Below are 21,075 nucleotides of genomic sequence, written 5' to 3'. Positions count from 1 at the left end.
GACGATCTACAGTGAGATCCGTTCTAACGAGACGCGATAAAGTGCAGGCGTACCGACCGAAAATTCAAAGTCGATTTTCTCGAAAACAAAGCCTCGAACGAAAAATTTTTATTCTACATTTTCGACTTGTTTTTTCGCCTAGAATCACCCCCTTTCCGCTCGTACCACCAGTTACCAACCACCCTGTATAAGCGAAGACTCGTTTCACTCACTGGATGCTACGCACCGAAGACTTTGGATCTTTCAAACATCTTATACATTGTTTATCGTTTTTGCACCTTGGGATTTCGCACGAACGCGTAAAAATGTGCAATGTTCTAGCAGAAATGTTTCATTAGATAACAAGAGCGAGCACTTTTCGCAGCCGTTGTATACCGATACGAATCTTCGCACACGGAGAGATCAGAGAGCAGACAGTGAGACGCGTTTTAACGCGCATTAAGCGCGCATATCTTTACAAATTCGTCTTGTTTCAGCTCGTCGAAAGTCGAACGCGTCCGATGTAAATCATTGGAGCGTAGTTCCGCATCGTTGCGTTATCCCAGGCTGGGATTCTCCTTCGTCACGAAACGCGTATGCGACGTAGCATTAGAAAGATCGCGGAGCGAATCGATGGGTCGCGGATGCGCTCAAGTTGGCGGCTAAAAGCCAGACAGCTTTTACTCGACGATAGCTGGTCGAGGACGTCTTAAAGAAAAGCGCGGTGTGTACAACGTATTATTATTGTTCGCGTAGTTACCGTAATGATCGTCATTATTGTCATCAGCAGTGTTGCTAGGACATTCCTTCACGGTAACGAGTTTAGCGAAGCTTTGCCTCGCACGAACAGCATTCTTGAGGGGAAAGAGAGCCCGGGCAGACGTGGCCCGAGGGCCGCGTCCATTATTCAATAATCTCGCGAGCCGCTGCTTTTCGTTTTAACTGCAACCTTTTTTTCCCATTGCGATATCGTTTTTATTCGCCTGCAGTAAACCGATCGACGGCTGCTTCTTAAATCAAACAGCGAGAACTTGTCGTGCACGAGGTATCGCGGACATTGTCAAACGAGCTAACAGGAAGGATAAAGATCGATAAGAAGGTGAGCACCTTTTACAAAAAAAGAGTCTCTATTCGCCGACGATATGCAAGCTGAACGGCGTGCCAGCGTCGAAGATTCGTCACTGCGATACCGCGTCAACTTAATTCTTCTCTCTTTCAATTATAATCTGCTTAAGACACGAATACGTAACTCTTATCGTCGCAATGATCGGTATATTGCACGAAGAATCGACGGACACAGAGGAAGCTGACATGAAAACGGAAATATGGTCCTTAAAGAGACCAGCGATAAAGAACACCACACTGGAGAAGAACGATTTTGCCGGGATGGAAAGCGGAAAAAGGAAGAACCACTGATGTTAATTTCGCCTCTCTTCCGCTCTGTGCACTCCTCACCCTCCCTTTTCTTGTAGCAATTTCCATATAGGCTTGTGCGAATAAAACGCGTTAAGATAGTCATCATTGGCTATTAATTTATGGCTTCGCGTATTTAGACCGACGAGATAGTATCGACTATCGTTTACGCTCTGTTCCGCGCCTTGTACCGAAAGAGATCCGTTCGAATCGAAGCGAACGATCGAATCCGCCTGTTCCCTGAACGAGAAATTCTTCCACCTGTTTTCGACACCGTAGCTATCCTAGGACTATCGAAAACGTTGGAAGCCTAGTTTTTGCGCGAGAAACTCGCAAGACACTGGCGGCGGCGGCTGGATTAAAGCAATGATTCTTACGTGTGCGCGATTTACGCTCGCTATCTCACCTTCTAGGATGAAGAAGAGCCACTGTCGGCAGTTTGTCCTGTCTTCCGCCACGCACTCTTTATTACCCCGTTCTTCGCCGTCTTTCCCCCTCTCTCTCTCTCTCTCTCTCTGTGTGCACCCGCGCGCTCGCGCGATTCTGTACAAGTTCAACACATTTAGGGGGTTATCGTATTATGTCGAGTCACGAACTCGTTATAGCACGGCAAGACGGATCGGCGCTATAAAACCACTTGGTTTCAGTTTAACCAAAGGGTGCACGGTATAACTGGTTTACATTTTGCCGCCTTTCTTGCTCCCTGCCCCCATCCACCGCGCAGCGAACGCGTCTCCCTACGGTTGCACGGGAAATTTTTCACGATACCGCGTGGCCTCCAGTCTCTCTCTCTCTCTCTCTCTGTTCGCCTCGTCGAAGATACGATCGTTGGAACGTTGGTGCAACGGGTCCACAGGAAAACGTGGATACAAGATACGACGAGAGTGTGGCGAGAGAGAGGCTGGATGAAAAAAAGCAGCAGGGCGAAGAAAATAATAAACCTGCACGAAGGAATCCGCGCTAATACCACGTTTGTGTGTGTGTGTGTGTGTTGTACAGGAGAAAACCGTTCAACGACAGAGCAAAAGGGGGAAAGAGAAGAAGCAGAGACGAGAGAGGACGAATCGAAAAGGCACGGGGGATGCACGAAAAGGGGCAAGAACCTTGGACAGAGAGATACACCTACCACAACGGCGCGCTTCCTATGCGAAACCGGCACTTTCGTTTCACGCAAATTTTAAGTTTCGCGAATAAATTGCTAGGCTGTCGGTCCGAACGGAGCCGCCGCGCGAGTCCACGAGCAAAGGCATTACCCTGGAGGTGGTACGAGAGGCCGAAGCAAGCGGCAACTAGTCGATCCACGTGCTCGTTATCACGGTAATAATATCGACGATGTTGTCTTCGTCGTCGGCGTCTTCTTGCCGCTCACTCTCCACCACGGTCGCCACGAACCGACGAAAAATACTGAAAAACTGGCGATAGGATCGTGTGCACGCGCGTTTCGCGTTTTTGCCGCCGAGAACGCGTGCGCTCGCGTGTGAATCGGCGCGCTTCGACGCGAAATCGAGCGGCGTATCGAACACGGCGAACGTGGGAGACGATGCCGACGAAAGGTGTAATTTTAGTTACGAAGAGTAAGTAATGAGCAATCGACAGGCTGAACGGCAATTTCGTGGCGGCCTGCCTTCTCCGTCCTCGGACCAGCTATCCGCCGACTTTGTAGCTTCGCTACAGGCTATGTGCATTTTTCCCATATGGAATTTGTCTCGCGCCAAAGTACCCGTACGACTGCAAGCCATCGAAACGCAGTGAAACAGATCGAAACGTAGAACTGACCGCTAACGAAGCAATCTATTCGAAAAGTCAGGCTACGAGGCGGCGAGAGAGCGTCCGACGGGAAACGTTCCTCCACTTGGGATAATCGCGTAACGAAGAAATCCGCTGAACGCACCTTGGCGCGCGGTCAATCAATAAATCCGAAGGAACGTCAGGAATCGGCGACAGGAATTTCGTGGCTGCGGCAGGGCAGGGGAAACGAGCAGAGAACACGCAGGACTGGTTTTTCATTTTAACCGACCGAACCACCGAAACGAAGAGAAAACTGTTAGCTTCGAGAACCTCTGACTGAGTATACGCGCGACTAACGATATTCGAGTACGTGAATGACGGAACGACGCAGATGAGAACAAGGAACCGGAGGAGAGAAATTTTTCCTGCAGACTATGCACCATCCAGTCGTGTTGCGTAATATATTCGGAGACCGTTTCAAGATAGGTGAAATATACGGTAAGTATTTGGCAGCGGTTGGTCTACTGGTGTTGAGAACGAAACAGGGCTGATCAACGTGCAATATCGACGGAGATCCGATTGCAATCTGTGGTGCGCGAAACCCGTTCCTCGGCATCGGTCGCGGGGTCGCTCCTCTTTCGCGCATGTGACGCAAAGCATCGCTGCGTTTCCCGGCTGCTTTGCTCGCTACCGCACACACCGTGTCAGCGTTCTCTCGTAAATCGTGGTGGGCGGGGCGTGAACGCAGGCGTTTGCGTTGATGCTGTCCAAGAATAGCGTACAAAGTGTATCGAATTTGTACGATTCACCTCCCGGCTCTTCCCGGCACCCCGTTTCACCCCTTTTAGTTACACCATCCGGCTGATATCCTTTCTTCTTTTTTCTTTCTTCCTCGGGGCCAGGAATCAACTTGGCTTCGAGCAGAGTTCGTTTGCTCGCCGACACTCGCGCCAGATTTTCGTCACCGACACACTGGCACCGATAGTCGATCGTGTAACGTTCTTCCCTACAACTGTCCCCTCTCGTTGTTTATCCTAGAACGCTGTCAAAGATCGCGTTAAAGATCGCGGGCCACCGGAAACGAGGGAAACGTATGCAGGAAATATGTGAGCGTAATAAAAATCAACGAGGTCGGATCCGAGCCGAGATAAGTGGAATTTACGATTACGAAACACGATTGAGAAGGGAACGTGGCCGACACACGGCGACGACTAGGTATCGACGACTGATCGAGCTCGACTGGTCGACGCGACGTCCGTGGAACCCGGAAGAGCCGGTCGGTTTCGCTTTAAAAGAAGGTAAAAGTAACAGTTATGTTCATTGTCGCGCCTGCCTCGTCCGGACGTTTTATGACTGTCCCTCGTAAAAAAAAAAAAAAGCTAACGGTCCGCTCTCGTTTCGTCGCTATACAAACCCTGTTTATTGGCTTGTGCAACACAGAGGAGCAACGTGGATCAAGAAGCCTTACAGGGGGCTTAGTCCTCGGGTGCGCGTAGCTGCTCTTTTCCGTGCAAAGTGTCGTGTTGGAGGACGAACGTGACTACGCGGCCGTTTGCCAGTTTTATTGCCAGGTCCAGGCAAATTACGACACCGTCCAACGACTTTTACGTCTATTCGCCGTGGCGTCCCTTCGCCCTCGCTACATTTTTCCCTCGGCCGGCAAAAGCAACGTGCTACGTAATAAAGATCGAACACGCTGGCCTATCAAAAACCTTTTTTTCCGCATCGTCCTAGGTTCGCGAGGATTGTCCTCTTCCCCGTCAATCGCACCAGGTCGAAATAGAAGGCGTGTGTCTTAAACGAGCGGCGTTCGAACGCGTTAACGTAAAATACTGCGGCAATTTGTTACGGAATATCAAGCTAATGGAATACATGCGCCAAGATGGAATCAAGCTGATAAATACATATTCGTAGGAATACAAGAAAATAGATAAAACAATGAAAATATTCCAGTATATACTGTGGTTCTAAAATAGACGATCGAAGAACCAGTTTAGAAACAGCGCGATAAGTATCGCGCGACTGACAGGTCCAAGGTGTATCGCGTCAAACCGATCCGTTTCGGCCGCTGAAATATCAACTCGAACAATACCAAGATTTTTAAGCTTAAGAATTTGGTTTCGGCGAATAATCGAAGGTAACGCGCAAGCTACGAGCCTTCGATTGACGCTTTCACGCTTTTACAGCAGCTGTTCTGGCGTGCGTGCAGAGGAACAGAAAACGAAGCCCGGAAACGGTGTTTCCTCCGCTGAGATACACGGATTTCCATTAGAAGTAAATACGTTGTAAGGTCGGCGCAGCTCCGGACTAAGGCTCGCTTCGTGTGTAATATATAATACGCGGTTAGATGCAAGACTACTTTTAACCACGGCCATAAATCAAACGACCGACTCTGCGTGCATTCCTAGAGAAAACCTGCTCCGGCCCGAGAAAAAGTCCCGGAGACCCCGCTCGAGATCTCGCCGCGTCTAATCAACGTGCCTCGTTCGTTTCGTTTTGCAAAACGAGAAACGATAGCCTATTACGTTTTCCTGCGTCCGTTCGAACACCTTCCGTCAAATCCACGCTTCTCTGTTATCTACGTACTCGCCCTTCTCGCATCGTGCACGCTGCATTCGTTCCAACAGATACGTGTTTCGCGTGTGTTACGTATCACGCGTATGAAACCGCACGAGCGAATCATATTTTTCACGCAAGTCTTACCATCGTACGGCGGTAGATTTTACTGGAAAAAATTATTTTCCTTCGGCTGTGGCGGCGATGATCGAACCAAGCAAGCTGGTGTACACGCTGGTTTGCGAGCGAAACGTAAAAGAGGAAAATTCCTCCCTTCGATCGATCGGACGTCGCGAGCGGAATACTGTGGAATTTTTGAAAAAACAGATATCCGTACGATCCGAGTGGCGCGAAACCGGTGCCGCAACGAAGCTCGGCGATCTTTGTATCATTGCACGCCGCGAGCAGATTGTTTCGCTCGTCGTCGACGTTTTCTGCCAACTTTCAATTTAACGGCCAGATCCGGGCCTTTTTCTCCGAAATCACCATCTCGCGCAAGAAGGGCCTGTAAAAATGACTCGGAGGGCCCCTCTCGGACGGCTCGAGCCTTCGGCTACTCTCCAATTAACCCATATATAGATCCCCTGCCTTTCTCTCTCTTTCTTGCTCTTCCACTCTCTCCGTATAGGTTGTTGGGTAAAAGGAAATCGAGCTGGCTCGTTCGATCGATCCTTTCCGCGACTCGCATCGGCGCTGCCGCCACGGTTTCCCTCGCGCGGCAACCGCACACCGAACACCACGGACTCGTCGAAACCGAGTATCCCGGATCGAGATGTCGAAATCGCGATACCAATGCGCTTACGAGAGAAGGGGAGGAGGAGAGTTGGCCTCTCGAAAGGCACGCGCGAGCTCCTCGAACCACCGCTATTATTACGACGTTACGTGGAATTACGGACGCCACACGATCGTCTGCGTGCACCGTCTTATTGCAAGATCCTCAAGGTCCTCGTCGAATAATCCGCGTTTTCCGCCACGAGCTGCGTCGTCCTCGAAACCGTTGTCGCGATCGTGTAAAGTTGTTCACCTCGAAGAAAGAAAAAGAAAAAAAAAAGCAGGACAGAGGAAGAAACAGCTTTGACAGGGTCGGTGGTACGTCGCTATAGGCAGAGGAAGGGGATAGAAAAAGGGACAGGGTGCGTGCGCGAGGGAAAGTGAGAGAAAAGAAAAATCGCAGCGAGCCGAGAGCGGTAGCCGTAAATTTCTTCGGCTAATGGCGCACAACAAACGCTTGTCCGTACCTAAGCTCATAATGTCCGTTCACGCCGGCCTAATATCGTTCCCGGCGTTTAATAAATATGTCGCGCAGGTAATACGTCATAACTTTTCCACGCGTCGCGATCTCGTGCAAGCGGTCGCGCTCGCGCAACGCCGTATACCCACACGCGCGAAACCGCCGTATACACGGCGAGTGTCTACACGAGCGGCGACCGCACGAGCGATGTATTACGTTGATATTCGTTGAACGGTTACCGCGTAATGTCACTGAGTTATACGCTTCTTAACCGAGACTCTTAATCGCCGGATAATGTTGTCCCAGCTCTTTCTTTTGCTCCTCTTTCTCCCCTTCCCCCTGCCCCGTTGTTCGCTGTCCCCTTTTCTCTCAGCCTTGCCTCCGTCTTTCCTTCTCCCTCTGTTCGCCGGCTGATACACACGACGCCGCGCCGTGTACGCATACCGATAAAACAAACGCGCAGTGTCTCGCGCACGTGACGAATGCGTAATTTCGCCACGGACGAATGATTGTCCGTACGTTTTTAGTAGCACAAAAAGGACTGCACGATTAGACGCTCGCCCCCTGCCGTACTGCGACCATGCACCGCCGCCGTGTAAAGCATTCATTGAGTGGAAGTGCAGCGTCGATGGCGTGATTCACGCATCTGGAATTCGGTGGCGCTTCGAGAAAATTAATTAAATCCCACTGATTAATCGCTCGATGTCTCTTTATCGTCTTCTTTCTACTTCGCCATCGACTTGGTCTATTTCTTCGTCGGCCGCCGATCCACCATACGTTCGTTCGTGACTCTCACTAGGTTACTATAGACGATACAGAAGAGACCGCCGAATGTTTATACTATTGATCGTGTTGTGCGAACAACACGATTAATATGGCCGGCAGGTAGTAACGGTTGTACCGAGAGCCCGAAGGATAAGCGGCCGACGAGTCGTTTATGCGCGTCCGCTTAAAAACGCCAGATAGAATCGTACATCATGGAGCGTACGACGGGAAAGAGGCGGTAAAATTAAGAAATTTTCGTTCCGGCACACAGCGACGATCGAGCAATTATTTTAAAAGGTCAAGAGGTTTCAGCTGGATAAATTATGCCCGTCGTCCTTTCCCACCCGCGTCGGCGGTCAATAGCCACGAAATAAACGTTTCGATTCAGTTAACGCATGAACGCCACTAACGTACGGCCCCGTCGCGACGACGACGGATCGGCTTCGCGATCGTACGCGTGAAATCGACGAAAACGCAGAAAGAAGCGTACGTTTACCGCCTGGTCGGTGTAACGAAGGAAATAACGAGAAAATAATACCAAGTAAACGTATACAGGGCGGTTGGTAACTGGTGGTACAAGCGGAAAGGGGGCGATTCTAGGCGAAAAAACAAGTCGAAAATATAGAATAAACGTTTTTCGTTCGAGGCTTTGTTCTCGTGAAAATCGACTTTGAATTTTCGTTCGGTACGCGTGCGCTTTATCGCGTCTCGTTATAATATCGAAAAATTAAAAAAAAACATTTCACCCCCTTTCCGCTTGCACCGCCAGTTACCAACCACTCTGTAGATAAAGACGAACGCGTCTCGAGTTCGTTACGTAACGCACGCACACAAAGCGACGATCGATACCTGGAGAATCAAAAATAATGAAAAGCGTGTTAAAACGCGCGTATTACCACTGCGTTGTTCGTGTGTTCGGCCTGCGGTAAACTTCACGACAGTTGGCTATACCACGTGTCCCGGTTCGCTCGAGACAAAGTGTATCGATGTCACTGGCAATTAGCCGCTGCTCGATATTCATAACTTTTTTACGCTCGTACCTCTGGGATTGGTAGAACCTGACCGGAATGGAGAAGGCAAGGAGCAACGGATACAAAAGCATTTTACGGTCAGATCGCAGAGAGAGCTTAGGCTGGCAGGTGGTGTTTGTAATGGCCGGCCATCGGCAGACCAGGCGGCAGCGCTACGGGCAGGTTTGCCGTGGTAAAAACTGTTGCGTGAGTTACGAACGTCCGAGTCTATTTGCGGTATCGACGGGTCCCGATTACATCGTCGCGTATTAATTGAATACGCGCCGCAACGACGACGGCACAGATGGCGCCGAAACGCTGCAAGAAATCGGGACACCGGAGAGAGAAACGGCGAAGAAACCGATCGAATATTCTTTCCAGTACGCACGATCGCGCCACATTGCCACGCCATACGCCTCCTCTCCTCTCCTCTCCTCTCCTCTCCTCTCTTCCGCGCGATCCGTTCGTTGATAGAAACGGTACGATACAGTCGCGATGCGGCGCGATCATCGATTTCAACGAGTTCCACGTACGCCGAAGCACCGTGTCGAATCCCTAAGTAACGCAACGATGGAAGATCGATGGGAAGAAGAAACGTTTAGCCAACTCGATGTATGTAAATTGTTCGCTTTATCCACGAATCCACCATTTCTCTATCCTCGTCTAATAAATAACGCGCAATTGCGTTTTTGTAGTCCGTGTGAAAGCATTCGAGCGATTCGCGCGACGCTTTACGAGAACTTTGTAGGATGCCGATGCGTCTTTCCCCTCTTCGGACGTTCGTTTCTACATGGTCGTTTTATTTTTGTCGTTGGAACGGCGAAACGCTGCGGATACGTACGAGGTACGTCTTCATCCGCAACAGCAAAGGCAAGCGTATTCCGTAAAAACGTGAGCAGGAACACTTTTCGATTCAATTATTTTGCCTTGTATCCTTCTTTCCTCGCGGGCACACAGGTATACGTATCCTTTGTCTGGCGGTGTAGTCGTTCCGATCGTCGAGCACCTAAACACGTTCTTCGTGCCTACGAAGCGCGGCCGATCCAAAGTATGCATTATCTCAGCCTGCAGCAGTGAAATGGCAGTCTGCTATATAGACGAGCAAGAAGCCGAACCAATCAAAAGCGCGGCGTTTCTCTTGTCAGCAGCCTTGAAATCTCCAGCCGGCGATCCAACGAATTTCCCTTTTCCATCCTGTCCTTCTGTTTAGCGTTCCACCCACCGGAACGTTTCCTGCTTTTTCTCCTTTAACATTCTGCGCAATGAAATACGTCTGGCCGACGTGGTTTACAGGCGTTTTCTTTCGTTACCAAAACACACGAGTCCATTAGTCTAACCGGTAGCGTGATACAGTGATCGATAGAGATCGAACCGAGGGAAGAACGTAACTACTCGGTAGGCTGTCTTCTTCTCTTCTTCGCGGCAACAACAATCTCAGAAACACGGGGTAATTGATGAATAGCCATTGACAACAAACGGCACGCTGCGAGAGAGGATTAATCCCGGGCCACGACGGCGATAACTCCTCCCGCGTGAAATTTGCAAAACAGTCGGATAGCGTATGAGCTGTTGCCGGTGTGTAAAAGCGAGCCAGCGCACACGAGTTCGTACATGCGAACAGCTCGTCCATCAAATTGAGAACCCTGGTAGGCAGCCGCTATACGCTGCCGGCTGAACGTGCGATCAGCACCTATGCTTTGCGCGCGCGTTACGCGCCACTCACGTTCCTTCGCTTCTTTTCTTCCACACACACACACACACAGCTCGTAGGCACCGATAAACCATTGCTATTGTTTACCATCGAGTCCTGTGTCGTTTACCGTCCTGGAACCACGGCGATGTCTCGCGGCCTCTCGATAAAGACGCAACCAGAGACCGTCGTCGTCTTCCAAGCCGTCGTTCGTTGCCTCGCCTGTGCACACCTCCTCCCTCTACCGCAACACATGTACGAGTGTCCTTCTCTCGATCCTCGAACGAGATACCGCTGTAGCGTTCATACGCTAATATCACTCTGTTTATCTTATAATCGTGCTCGCGTACATTTCCCGTCCCTGTCGCGATGCAAACATACTGCCGAGTTCTACCTTTGTTTCCATGTTTATAGCGTGTTCGATCATTTGTTTTATTTTATGGGAAATAAACTTTACTTTCGTGGCGCTAGCATCGTCTTCGTCGACGGTATGCCAAAGTGGAAGGGATAGGTTGGAAGAAACTTGACGCTATTCTTTTCTAGCCGAGGAGAAATAGAGATAATCGACGCAATAATATTCTTACGTGTTACGGTAAGCGATCGAAATAATCTTCGGCGGTAACTGGCGGTAGATCGTATCGAAACCGAAACGCGATTATTCCGCGCGTGTAAAGTTCCGGTGAACGTTGACCAGCGCGTTGCCAATTGCGCGAAATAATATTACGGACTTTTATAAGCGGCAAACCACGTTGTCGGTAAGAGAAAAACGTGGGACAGGATGTAAGTGATTCGAGCGATCAGAAATTACGCTTTCATGCGGTGAATCTGCAACACCCGTGATTAATACTCTTGAAAATTTTCACGTTATAACGCAGCAAAATATAAAAGTTGATCGACGATACTCGGGTTCGCGGTGAAATTATGCGGTGGGGCATATGCAAATTGCGAATATCCCGATACATTTTGATCGATGTTTACAATTACTTTTAATGACACGCTTCTACGGCATTTTGTCTCGCTATGGCCGACTATGGCCTTTTTTCGCAACAATGAGCGCGCTGGCGCACGGCATCTTAACGAATGCGAATTAAAAATCAATCAACGAAATGTTACGTACAGAGAATATCGAACAACAGCTTGTAATCTGGCGCGATTTAAAACTATCTTCACGAACGTCTTTGCTCTATCTTTATTTTCTCCCCGGTAAAACACCAACGATTTAAATTTTTCTACTCTCGGTATAAAGAGGGAATTTACAAGAAAAAGGTTACTACCCTCGTTCGTGACGAGATACAGGCACACACGTTACACGTTCGATGACGCAAAAAACTTTGACTTTTTTCCGGCTAACTACAACCTTCGCATTTAACTCTCGTTGAATATATAAAACAGACTACACAGCTTTCTTCCTCCGATCACGAATTCGCGGAAAATATACTCTTTTCACGTGTCTAACGTATGTACGTGGCTTCAGCAAGTCTGGATAAAGTTTTCTCGTGGACACAGATCGTAACAATTCGACGCGAATAAACGAACGTTAGAAAATTTAAACGACAAATGTTATAATTATTACGTAACACTTGCAGCGAAAGAAAGAACACTCGCAAGAGAGAGAAATTGTTCGCTATTCTTGGGCCGTATCATTCGCAACAGTCGCGTTTGAGGAATTCAACGGGCGAAGAGCAGGATGGAATCCCGATCAAACGTGAAGAGCCACGTAATTTTCAGAGACCCGAATGTTTTTTGAGCGAACAGTACGCAGAAGCGGCGGGCGTGGAGAAGGGAAAAGGGCGTAGTAAGTCATACGGAGAGGCTCGTACGTCATCCTCCATCCGGGCCAACGGAGCAACACATGGAAAGGGGCTGCGGAGCCTCCATACACGACGAACGCACCTACTTGGCTTGCCTCTTTAGGTCGAGGTTCGCTGGTGTTCGCGTACCACCACACACGTTCGCGACACGCACTCACACGTTGGTCACTCGTGTGCCTCGATATGTAGGAGAGGCTGAACCACTTGGTCACGGGCGTGCAGCACGCACGCCTATATTCGACGCAAAGTCCACGATCCGATCTTTTCAATTTTCCAATTGTAAATTAGCGCCTTAAATGGTTGGTAAAAAAAGGCGTCGTAGAAGCGTGAGTATACGGGAACGAAACGACCGGAAACATCGACCACTCATCAAGAGGGAAGTTCTCTCAGCCATGTTTGTCAGCCATTGAGGTATACAATTTTGAAAGATACGAAACAACTACGCGTATGTTTATGCCCGTATGATTATTAATTATTAAACGTTTTTCAGGCTTCTATCGAGGATAAACGTTAGAAATAAACGACCAACGAGGGAAAATTATAGTGGAAAAATAAGGGAAGAAAGTGAGTCGATTATTGTTATTTACGAGACGATTCGGCAGCAAACGATAATTAGCCGGTCGCGTGAAACGAATCCGTAAAAATCTCTCGCCCATAAATGATTTGTACAATGAACTTGCCCGTGTTTCTGTTCCAGCAAAACATTCCTACCACACACGAAGACGCGGAACGATCTTGGTCGATACACACAAAGATATGTGCTCTGTATTACCGACGAGCCTCGCAGCGACGATAGCGGTAAGCGCGGAGGCACATAAGAGGGAGGGGTAAACGAGCCGAGCCACGATTTCGTCGTCGTAAACGTCAACGTTACGGTTACAGCGTTGTTCCTAGCTGGTTTATATTGAACGAGGTTGCTCCCCGAGGTACGTAACACCTACTGGCAACCGTCGTATCGTCGAGTAGCACCATACTCGTTTCCAACCCGACAGAGAGAGAGAGAGAGAGAGAGAGAGAGAGAAAGTGAGAGAGAGAGACAGAGAGAGTGAGAAAGAAAGAGGAAGAGAGAAGCGGGTGAGACCACGTGGCTTTTACGCGGGAATCCCACTGCTTCGGCACAAGAGTTCAAGGTTTGTTAGCTCTCTATCCGTTCGTACACGGTGCCGAGAGACTAGGCGAACCGCCCAATAAAGACCGCCATAACCACCACGCGATATCGATGCGCGTAAATCAAAAAAAGAACACGGATATACAGTACCGGTTCGTTGGACTTCTAACACGTATTTTGCATTTTTTAATCAATTTCGGAGGGTCAGCCTTACGAGGGAGCAGGGTTGAATTATCGAACGATTTGATCTTCACGGTACGTTTCTCCCAAGAACGTTGATATTTCTTTTTCTTATATATATTTTTTTACCGTTGAGTCCATAATGAGAAACACCTATGGTTTATTTATGAAATTAGCATTATGCTTAATATTCATAAAATCGAAGTTGTGAGAAACGTGAGAAGCAGAGAGAGCCCGAACAAGGCTGACGAAAACAATTGAATAATCGAGTCCGTGCTTTTTTCTTTTTATTACGTCGATGGATTATCGATCTTTCCGAAGCATCGTGAGGACGGAATAACAGCTGGAATTAACGTTGGCAGGAAGAACGCCGTCGGCAGACGAGGCAGTTTTACAGAAAATAAATGAACCGTGGGGATGTACAGAGATAGTATTCGAAGCTCCGTCTTCACGCCCTCTAATTACCTCGTAGACGCGGGCCAGACCCTTCAATGAGCGGCCATAAATTTTCCTTGCATTTGGAAACAGCCCCAGAAACTGATACCGCGGGACAGAAAAGCCTTTTGTGAATCGAGTCTATGCGTCTTGTAAAATTGCCATCCAGTGGAAGAGAAACGTGCTCGATAAATGTAACTAACCGTTCAATCTCACGGCGCGATAATTGTCAGATAGATATGGGCGATTCTCCTCTTTCTTTTCCTCTTTTCTCTCCTTGTCCTTCGTAAAACGTTATCTATAAGTAAACGTTGTCTATACAAATAAAAGCATGGCTCCTGTATCTATGACGATTCATTATACACCCGATAGCATATTATGTTGCTTCATTACCGCAACATTAATAAGAGAGACATTTACATCTGAAAACGGTGGCGATACGGACGCTTCGCCGGCACCCATAAATCACAATGAATTTCAAGCGCGTGTACCCTTTGATGTTTATCACGGCCAATGATACAAATGCATTCCGTGCAATCAAGTTTCCTCGGCCGATCGTGAGGCGTACGCGGCGCGGTAGTGCTCTCAAGAGCGTTAATGTTGTCCGGAGATCGTGTTCCCGTAACACCAATCCGCAATAAAACGAACTTAATGATACCGTGTCTATCGTTACTGATTTGTGCGATTTGGGCGGTATAATCACTTCTTCAATCACTTATCGTATACTAACCAGTGACGTTTAACGTGGATACCGTTAGAGGATCGATAAATCATCCTGTAAGATATATCATCTTACGTGTTTGTCGTACGATGACCACACTCGTATTCCTTCCACAATACTTAGAAAAACTATCACCTTGGAAACGAGGGGTCATATTTCTCTCACGTCTTAAATTTTCTGACGAGATATTCGAAAGTCAGAGACAGAAGATGTGAAAAGTGGGTTTTTTTTTTTTTTTTTGGTAAAAACGTGGAGACAGAAATCTTTATAGACGTAAAGACAGTAAAATAGGTGTCCTTCGTCGTTTCTAGAATCGGTGTTTCTACGGTGCTTGGCAAACCGACAGCAATAACCCTGGTCTATGGATCGGTTCCGTAGGTGCGTGTCGATAAAGCTAAATTATTTATCGTAGGCCGTAGCAACGAACACCGGTAGAGGACATTGATGGCTCTATATTTACCAGCAGACTTTATAATCTACGACGAAATAATCCATAATCCTGTATCGATAAATTTCGCCACGCGTGTATCGATTGTAGCCGGCGATGTTGAAGAGCACTTGCCGGCTAGTGCTAAATGAGTCAACGACTTTCGATTCGCGAGAGCATAGAGAAACCTGTTCGACGAGAGTGCTAGCCGATCAATCGCCTTTTACCATTCCTACGATTCCTCCTACGATCGCCGCATTCCGTCGTATCGTCGACCCGATTTGCACACTCTCTAATCGCACGATTAAATCTTCCGTGTCTCCTCCGCGATAAACGCGAAAAAGGTAATGGCAAACCGTTTTCCGGCTTTGTCGATCGAAGAAGCGAAAAACGATCGTGCGCGCGCGCGCGCGCTAGCCGCACGATTCATCGACTATAAATCTTGTTGCAGTTATTGAATGGAAGACGCCGAGTTGATTCAGGAATACGCGAGCAAAACGACGCCCGGTTGAGAGGATTCTTTGCTCCGGGCCGTGAGCCGGGACCGGGGCCGAAACTTGACGTTAGATGGAACGAGAACGATGCAACACCGCCGCCTTCTTGAATATTAAATTCTTTCTCCCGTTGAATTTAGTATTTATAGAAGGACGTAAAGAATAAGGTTCGTTCAATAAAATCCCGTTTCTTGTCTTTGAATGAGCACGCGCCTACGTCACCAAAGCTCATAAAATAATCTGTACACCTTTTGTATGCATAAAGAGAGAGGTTCTCCCGCGGGAGGAGGAAATAAAAAAAAAGAAAACAGAAAAAGGAGGAAGAGTAACAACGGCGGGGCCTTAAACCGGACCAAAGGGCGCGAGAAGGAGGCTAGGAGAAGAACATCGTAGGTAAGAGTGAAACAGGAGCGCGAAGACAGAGAGGCAGGAGGGGTAAGGAGAGAGGACCAAACTACGAAAGACGAACGGTCTAAGACCCAGCTGAGTTGGTGTAGAGAATAGGCGGTGTCGAAAAAGCGAGATAGTGTAGGAGAGGTCTGGATCTGCCTACGACAGAGCGAGACGCCGCTAGGGAACCTCTGGGCAAGGGGGACAAAGACATCGCTAGAAACAGCTGACTACCGGAATTCGTGGTTCCGGAGGGGTGAGTACGACGAGGAAGGCACTTGAACCCCAATTGGACGAGGGCTTCCCCATTATACTCGACGTGCCCAACGATTTTACACGCACTTGACTCCATTCTATCTATCCACCAGACGTAACTTTATCGCTGTACGACCGAGTTTCCACGATCTGACGTTCGTTTTCAACGTTCGAACGCGAACTGCACGAGGAGAACACACGACGTACGGCAAACGTACAACGGCCGGACGTACGTAACGCGTAGCAAACTGCGATTCGCTCTGGTTTTCGCGGAGATCGGAAATAGATCTTCTACTTTTAGCAAATACTTAACAGCGAACGTAACGAGTATTCTAGCTAACATATTGTACTAATCGAAAAACCCATTTGGCTTGCGTCGTACGTCTCACGGTCGAGTCTACGAATTGATACGCGAAACTAAGAGGCTCGAGATCGATGGAAGATGCGGGCAAGATTAATTTTAGCGAGAGACGAAATTCTCGAATGTGAGAAATGGAGACCGTGTGCGCGCGCTTTTTTTACCAACGACCCCGGGGGGGTGGAAAGAAGGCGCGCTCGAGAGAGGCGCCTCCTCGGACAAAGAGGCAGGCGCGCACACATTAATGATAACTCCAAGTGTCACTTTGCACGTCGCTTTCACGCGGATGAGTTAGTTATTACCGATACCCCCGTCCCCCCCCTGGCACGCGGTGCATTCATTCGCGCAGAAGGCAACGGAATATTTTTAGTTGGCTGCCAACTATAAATCCGTTATCTCGGCTACGCTTCATGACGGATACGTCGTATTTCAATCGACACACAAATAGACTGGACCGAAAAAAATTACGACCAGTTTCGACGTAACAACACAACAGCAACTTACATTCGACGATAGTATACAGCTCGTGTCTTCTATTTTTCAGAACGGAACCAAGGGGTGGAATGATTTGTTCAGATATGTATCGGGTTAGCGAACATAGAGCGAAGTTCTCGCGTTAAAACCGGTGTCCCGCCCGGCACCCGGTTTTCCCTCCCGCACGAAATACAATGGAAGGACGCGAGACGAAAATATCGTCAAGAGAATCGAACGGAGACGCGACTCGAACGGATCGGATGCGTAAGTTTCACGCGATTCGAACGTTGACCGTGAAACGTTCGACGAGGGCGATTTAGCCTGGCGTATAATGGAGCTGGGTAAACTCGATCCACCACGCCTTTCCCGACCACGTGGCCTTCTCTCTACACACTACCGACCCGCTGCTGTTCTCTCTCCCCTAAGCATCGTATGGTCGCTTCTCTATATTTCATCACGGCTGTTATGATAATCGTTGGACGAGAGAGAGAGAGAGACAGTGAGAGAGACGAGAGAGAAAGAGAGAGAGAGAGAACTTATGAATGTAAACTCACCTGCTATAGCCATCCAGGGGTAGAAGGTATGGTTGGTGGGTTGCTGATGTAGTTGCGTGGCAACCGGTTGGCTCGCGGACGAGTTCAAACTGCAGGTGTTCCAGGACGACGTGAGGGACCTCGAGGAACTGTTGTTACCAGGACTCGATGCCGGGTCGCCGCCTACGAGACCACCGTAGCTACCAACCCTCGTCCCTTCTGGAGTGCACGCCGAAGGACGGACCACCGAATTGCTCTGACTGTTCGACCCCGAGGTCGCTGACTGCCAAACGTCCTTGACGGCCGCGGCTGCCATCACCGCAGCGTAACCATTCTGATGCGCCGATGCTTGATCTTGTTGCTTACAGTCCTTGGTTGCTGTGGTCGAATAGGAAGAGGTGGTGTGTCCGGTCGCCTCCGGTGTCGTGGAGTAAAGTTTGCAGGCCGTCGCGACGCTCGCGTCGTACGGCGAATCTTGAGGTGGTCTCGTGTTCGTACCTCCGCCTGGATGTATGCCCAGCGACGAGGACGTGTGATGATGATGCTGCGTAGATGCGTAAGGTGACATACCCAGGCCGAGAGGGAAGCCTCGATAGGCCGCGGCTGTGGCGGGATCGTGATGTTGACTGGCGGCTCCTGTCTGATGGTGGTGACTTCCGTAGAAGCCACCCGCAGTCTGCTCAAAGTACGAGTTCATTATCCCGGGTATTTTGAATCACTTGCACTGAAACACCGCCACTCGAGAAACAAAAAAAAAAATAACACGCGACAGCGAGCAGGCGAAAAGGCAAGGGCCTCGTGTTCGCCAGACGACTGTTCTCCGTAGAGATCTCTTCGAATCCTTCGAGAGGACGGGAAAAGGAGGAACGAGCACACGATCGTGTGTTTCGTTGCGTGGCTAGTCACGAGCGATGTTAAGAGTCCATGCTCCGCGCGGCCCGATATCTCGTTCGCGTTCTCCGAGTTGGTGGAAAAGGTCCGTTCACCGTTCGAAAGGCACCCCGACGATCGTTGGACGAGAGGCGAGAATTGTCGAGGTGATGGTCGTGGTGGTCGCTGTCGTTCCTACTCCGTGTGTCCGGTGGTGGTTCGCGCCAAAAGGCGTGAGGTAGGCGCGTCGCGTCGAGCACCGATACGCTGTTTGACGCGGCTGGCGACAGGTGACAGCGTCGACGAGGGACAAGCAAATGGGCATTAAACCGTTTTAAGAGATCATAAAAGTCATCGGTAGGTATAAGCGGTTGCACCCAGGAGTGTCAATGTCAGTAGGCCGTAGATGTATAATTGCGAATGGGACTCATGGCAGCGGCGGGGGCTTTTATGGGCTTGTTATGGTTACCGCTACCGGCAAGAGTGTAAACCGGCGGTCTAGGTGGTGGAAACGAGCGATGATCGTTAAACCGTTACGACGCAATAAACCGGGGTAATAAGACGGGCTATAAAACTGGCTGTGGGTCTCTCTACCGCGTGCGCGCCCGTCGACGGTTCGGTCGGCCGGCACGCGACGATCTCTCCCTCGCGAAAGACCTCTCTCTTTCTCCTCTGTGCGTCTGTCGTATCGAAATGATTTCTGTGCGATATGATATTTCTCTCTGTGTTATCGGCGACACAGGCCCGGGGCCCCGTGGCGTGTCTCGTAAACGTTGGTCGTACTTTTTAAAAGGACCGAAGCGACCGCTCCGACTCTGTCCGCACTGCACTAGCACTAGCCGAAATGTGACTTCGCTGATGACTGCGAGGTTCGGTACGAAGCGACGTACGAAGGGGATCGTAACGAACCACGGTATGCCAGTGCGGTGGTCCACGGCACACTACCGCTTTTCTCGCGCCCCGTGTACCGCCACTCTGTACCGTCCTCCGTCTCTTACTCGCTCGTTCGCCTCCTTTCCTCTCTCTCTTTCGCCGTCGACCTCTCTTCCTTCCACCACCGACTTTCCCGTCTCTCTTCTCTCGCTCTACCACGATCTTTCTCTCTCCGTCTCTCGTCCACCAGCCCCAGCGTTTCTCCTCTTTCTCTTTTCCACTATCATTCCCTCTCTTCGTTCGTGAGCCGCGACCGTCTCACTCGCGCGCGCACACTCTTCACGGTTAACTCTATTGTGCGAACGAGGAACGCGCGCTGCTTTTCATCCTTGTCTTTCACGCGACGTTCCCCTCTCCGACGCGATAACCGACTTCTCTCGCTTGCTCCGTCGTCGCTCGGCTCCCCCTCCCCCGCACGCTACGCCCCCTCCACGCTTATCCACTCGCCCTCTCGATCCGTCTCGCTCCACCTCTCGACAACGCGTCGCGTTTCGTCTCGTCTCTGCCGCGCTGCTCTCTGCCACACCGGCTCCTCTCTCTTTCCTTTCCTCTCGATTAGACTACGCAGCGCCCCCTGTTGATCGTTCGAGTAACTCAACGACGTGCCGCGAGATTAAATTCGTACACGTTGCTGGTGTGCTCCGCCGCGGTGTTGTACGTACGCGTTTTTGCGTTTCGGCCACCAAAACTAGATAAGACGACGAAGATCGACCAGATCGGAAGAGGCGCGAAGAGAAGCCGAGGAGTGGATCGCCGGGACGCGAGAAAATAAAAGGGTCGAAAACGACGGATAACCGATGGCAACGAAAAGAGACGAATACATGTTGCCGCTACGTTGGGGTGTAAGAGGTACGCGAGAGTACCGAAGCGAAGGTAAAGAGAAAGAGAAAGGCAGGGGAACGGCGAAGGAGCGGCAGAAAGAGAAAGAAAAAGAGAGAGACGGAATAAGATGCGAAATTGCGCCAGCTAAGAGGGAGACGAGAGGTGCTAGCCCGCGTAGATCGGACTGCGAGGAGTAGGGGGAAGAAAACAGGGTGCCAAGGGAGGAGGTTATGCTTAAGGACCAATCAGAATTGAATTCGTCACGAGTACCACGCCGGCACAGCACGAAAATTCCTACGCCATGTGAAAGTAGTTCCAAGCTGGAACGACGCCCATGACTGGTTAGGCGCCGCCCCGCGTTACCCCCACCAGTGAAAACACGCGAGCAGCCGCGGATACGGACACCGCCGGCCACCGTACGGTAGAGCGAAAGCTGCACGCCACGCGCGTCACGCAACGTTTCCTTTCCTCTCCGCTCCGTCCCAGCGGCCCTCACCGCGCCCCCACAGCTTCTGGGGATACGTGCACCGCCACCTCTGTGTTTCGTCGCGAACTAACGCTGCCAGATCCATTCAGACGTTCAAACGACCAACATCAACGAGGCACCTTGCGATTATCGTCATTGCCGAAAACGGTCTTTGGGAATCGACTCTCACGACGGAAGATCGTTCGATCGACGTGCGATTCGCGAAAGCCAGACGAACAGAGAAACGAATGGAAAGAGAAAGAGAGAGACAGACAGAAAGAGAATGAGAGAAAGAGACGGTGGAAATATTTTGAAGCGAAAGGAACGCCGTGTTTCCCTCTCGTACGGATTCGTGGATTTCAGGTCGAACCGGTCCGAGGTTTCCCAAGTCTGTTCGTGGATTCGATGATGACGCGATTGCGAGTA

General features: G+C 49.8%; 1 protein-coding gene and 1 long non-coding RNA gene across 3 annotated transcripts in view; one reads left to right on the top strand and one right to left on the bottom strand.

Annotated features, from left to right (window-relative positions):
- LOC117209523 (homeotic protein ultrabithorax) overlaps positions 1 to 20,336 on the bottom strand; it is a 137,927-nt gene extending 117,591 nt beyond the window's left edge. The window contains exon 1 of one of the 2 annotated variants that reach the window (XM_033451664.1): positions 17,580 to 20,336. In XM_033451664.1, the coding sequence (XP_033307555.1) occupies positions 17,580 to 18,255 (676 nt within the window). In that variant the 5' untranslated portion in view covers positions 18,256 to 20,336. The remainder of the gene's footprint in view (positions 1 to 17,579) is intronic. The other variant, XM_033451657.1, reaches the window with a different exon arrangement.
- LOC117209541 lies at positions 12,270 to 13,297 on the top strand. The gene is made up of 3 exons (XR_004487938.1): positions 12,270 to 12,594; positions 12,674 to 12,747; positions 12,881 to 13,297. It is a non-coding gene; the product is annotated as an uncharacterized LOC117209541 (long non-coding RNA).
- Positions 20,337 to 21,075: the final 739 nt, after the last annotated feature.

The sequence above is a fragment of the Bombus bifarius genome, unplaced genomic scaffold, assembly GCF_011952205.1.
Source record: "Bombus bifarius isolate JDL3187 unplaced genomic scaffold, Bbif_JDL3187 scf7180000007968, whole genome shotgun sequence".
NCBI classification, from domain to species: Eukaryota; Metazoa; Arthropoda; class Insecta; order Hymenoptera; family Apidae; genus Bombus; species Bombus bifarius.
The sequence above is the reverse complement of the archived record's forward strand: the minus strand, read 5'-3'. Positions and strand labels throughout refer to the sequence as shown.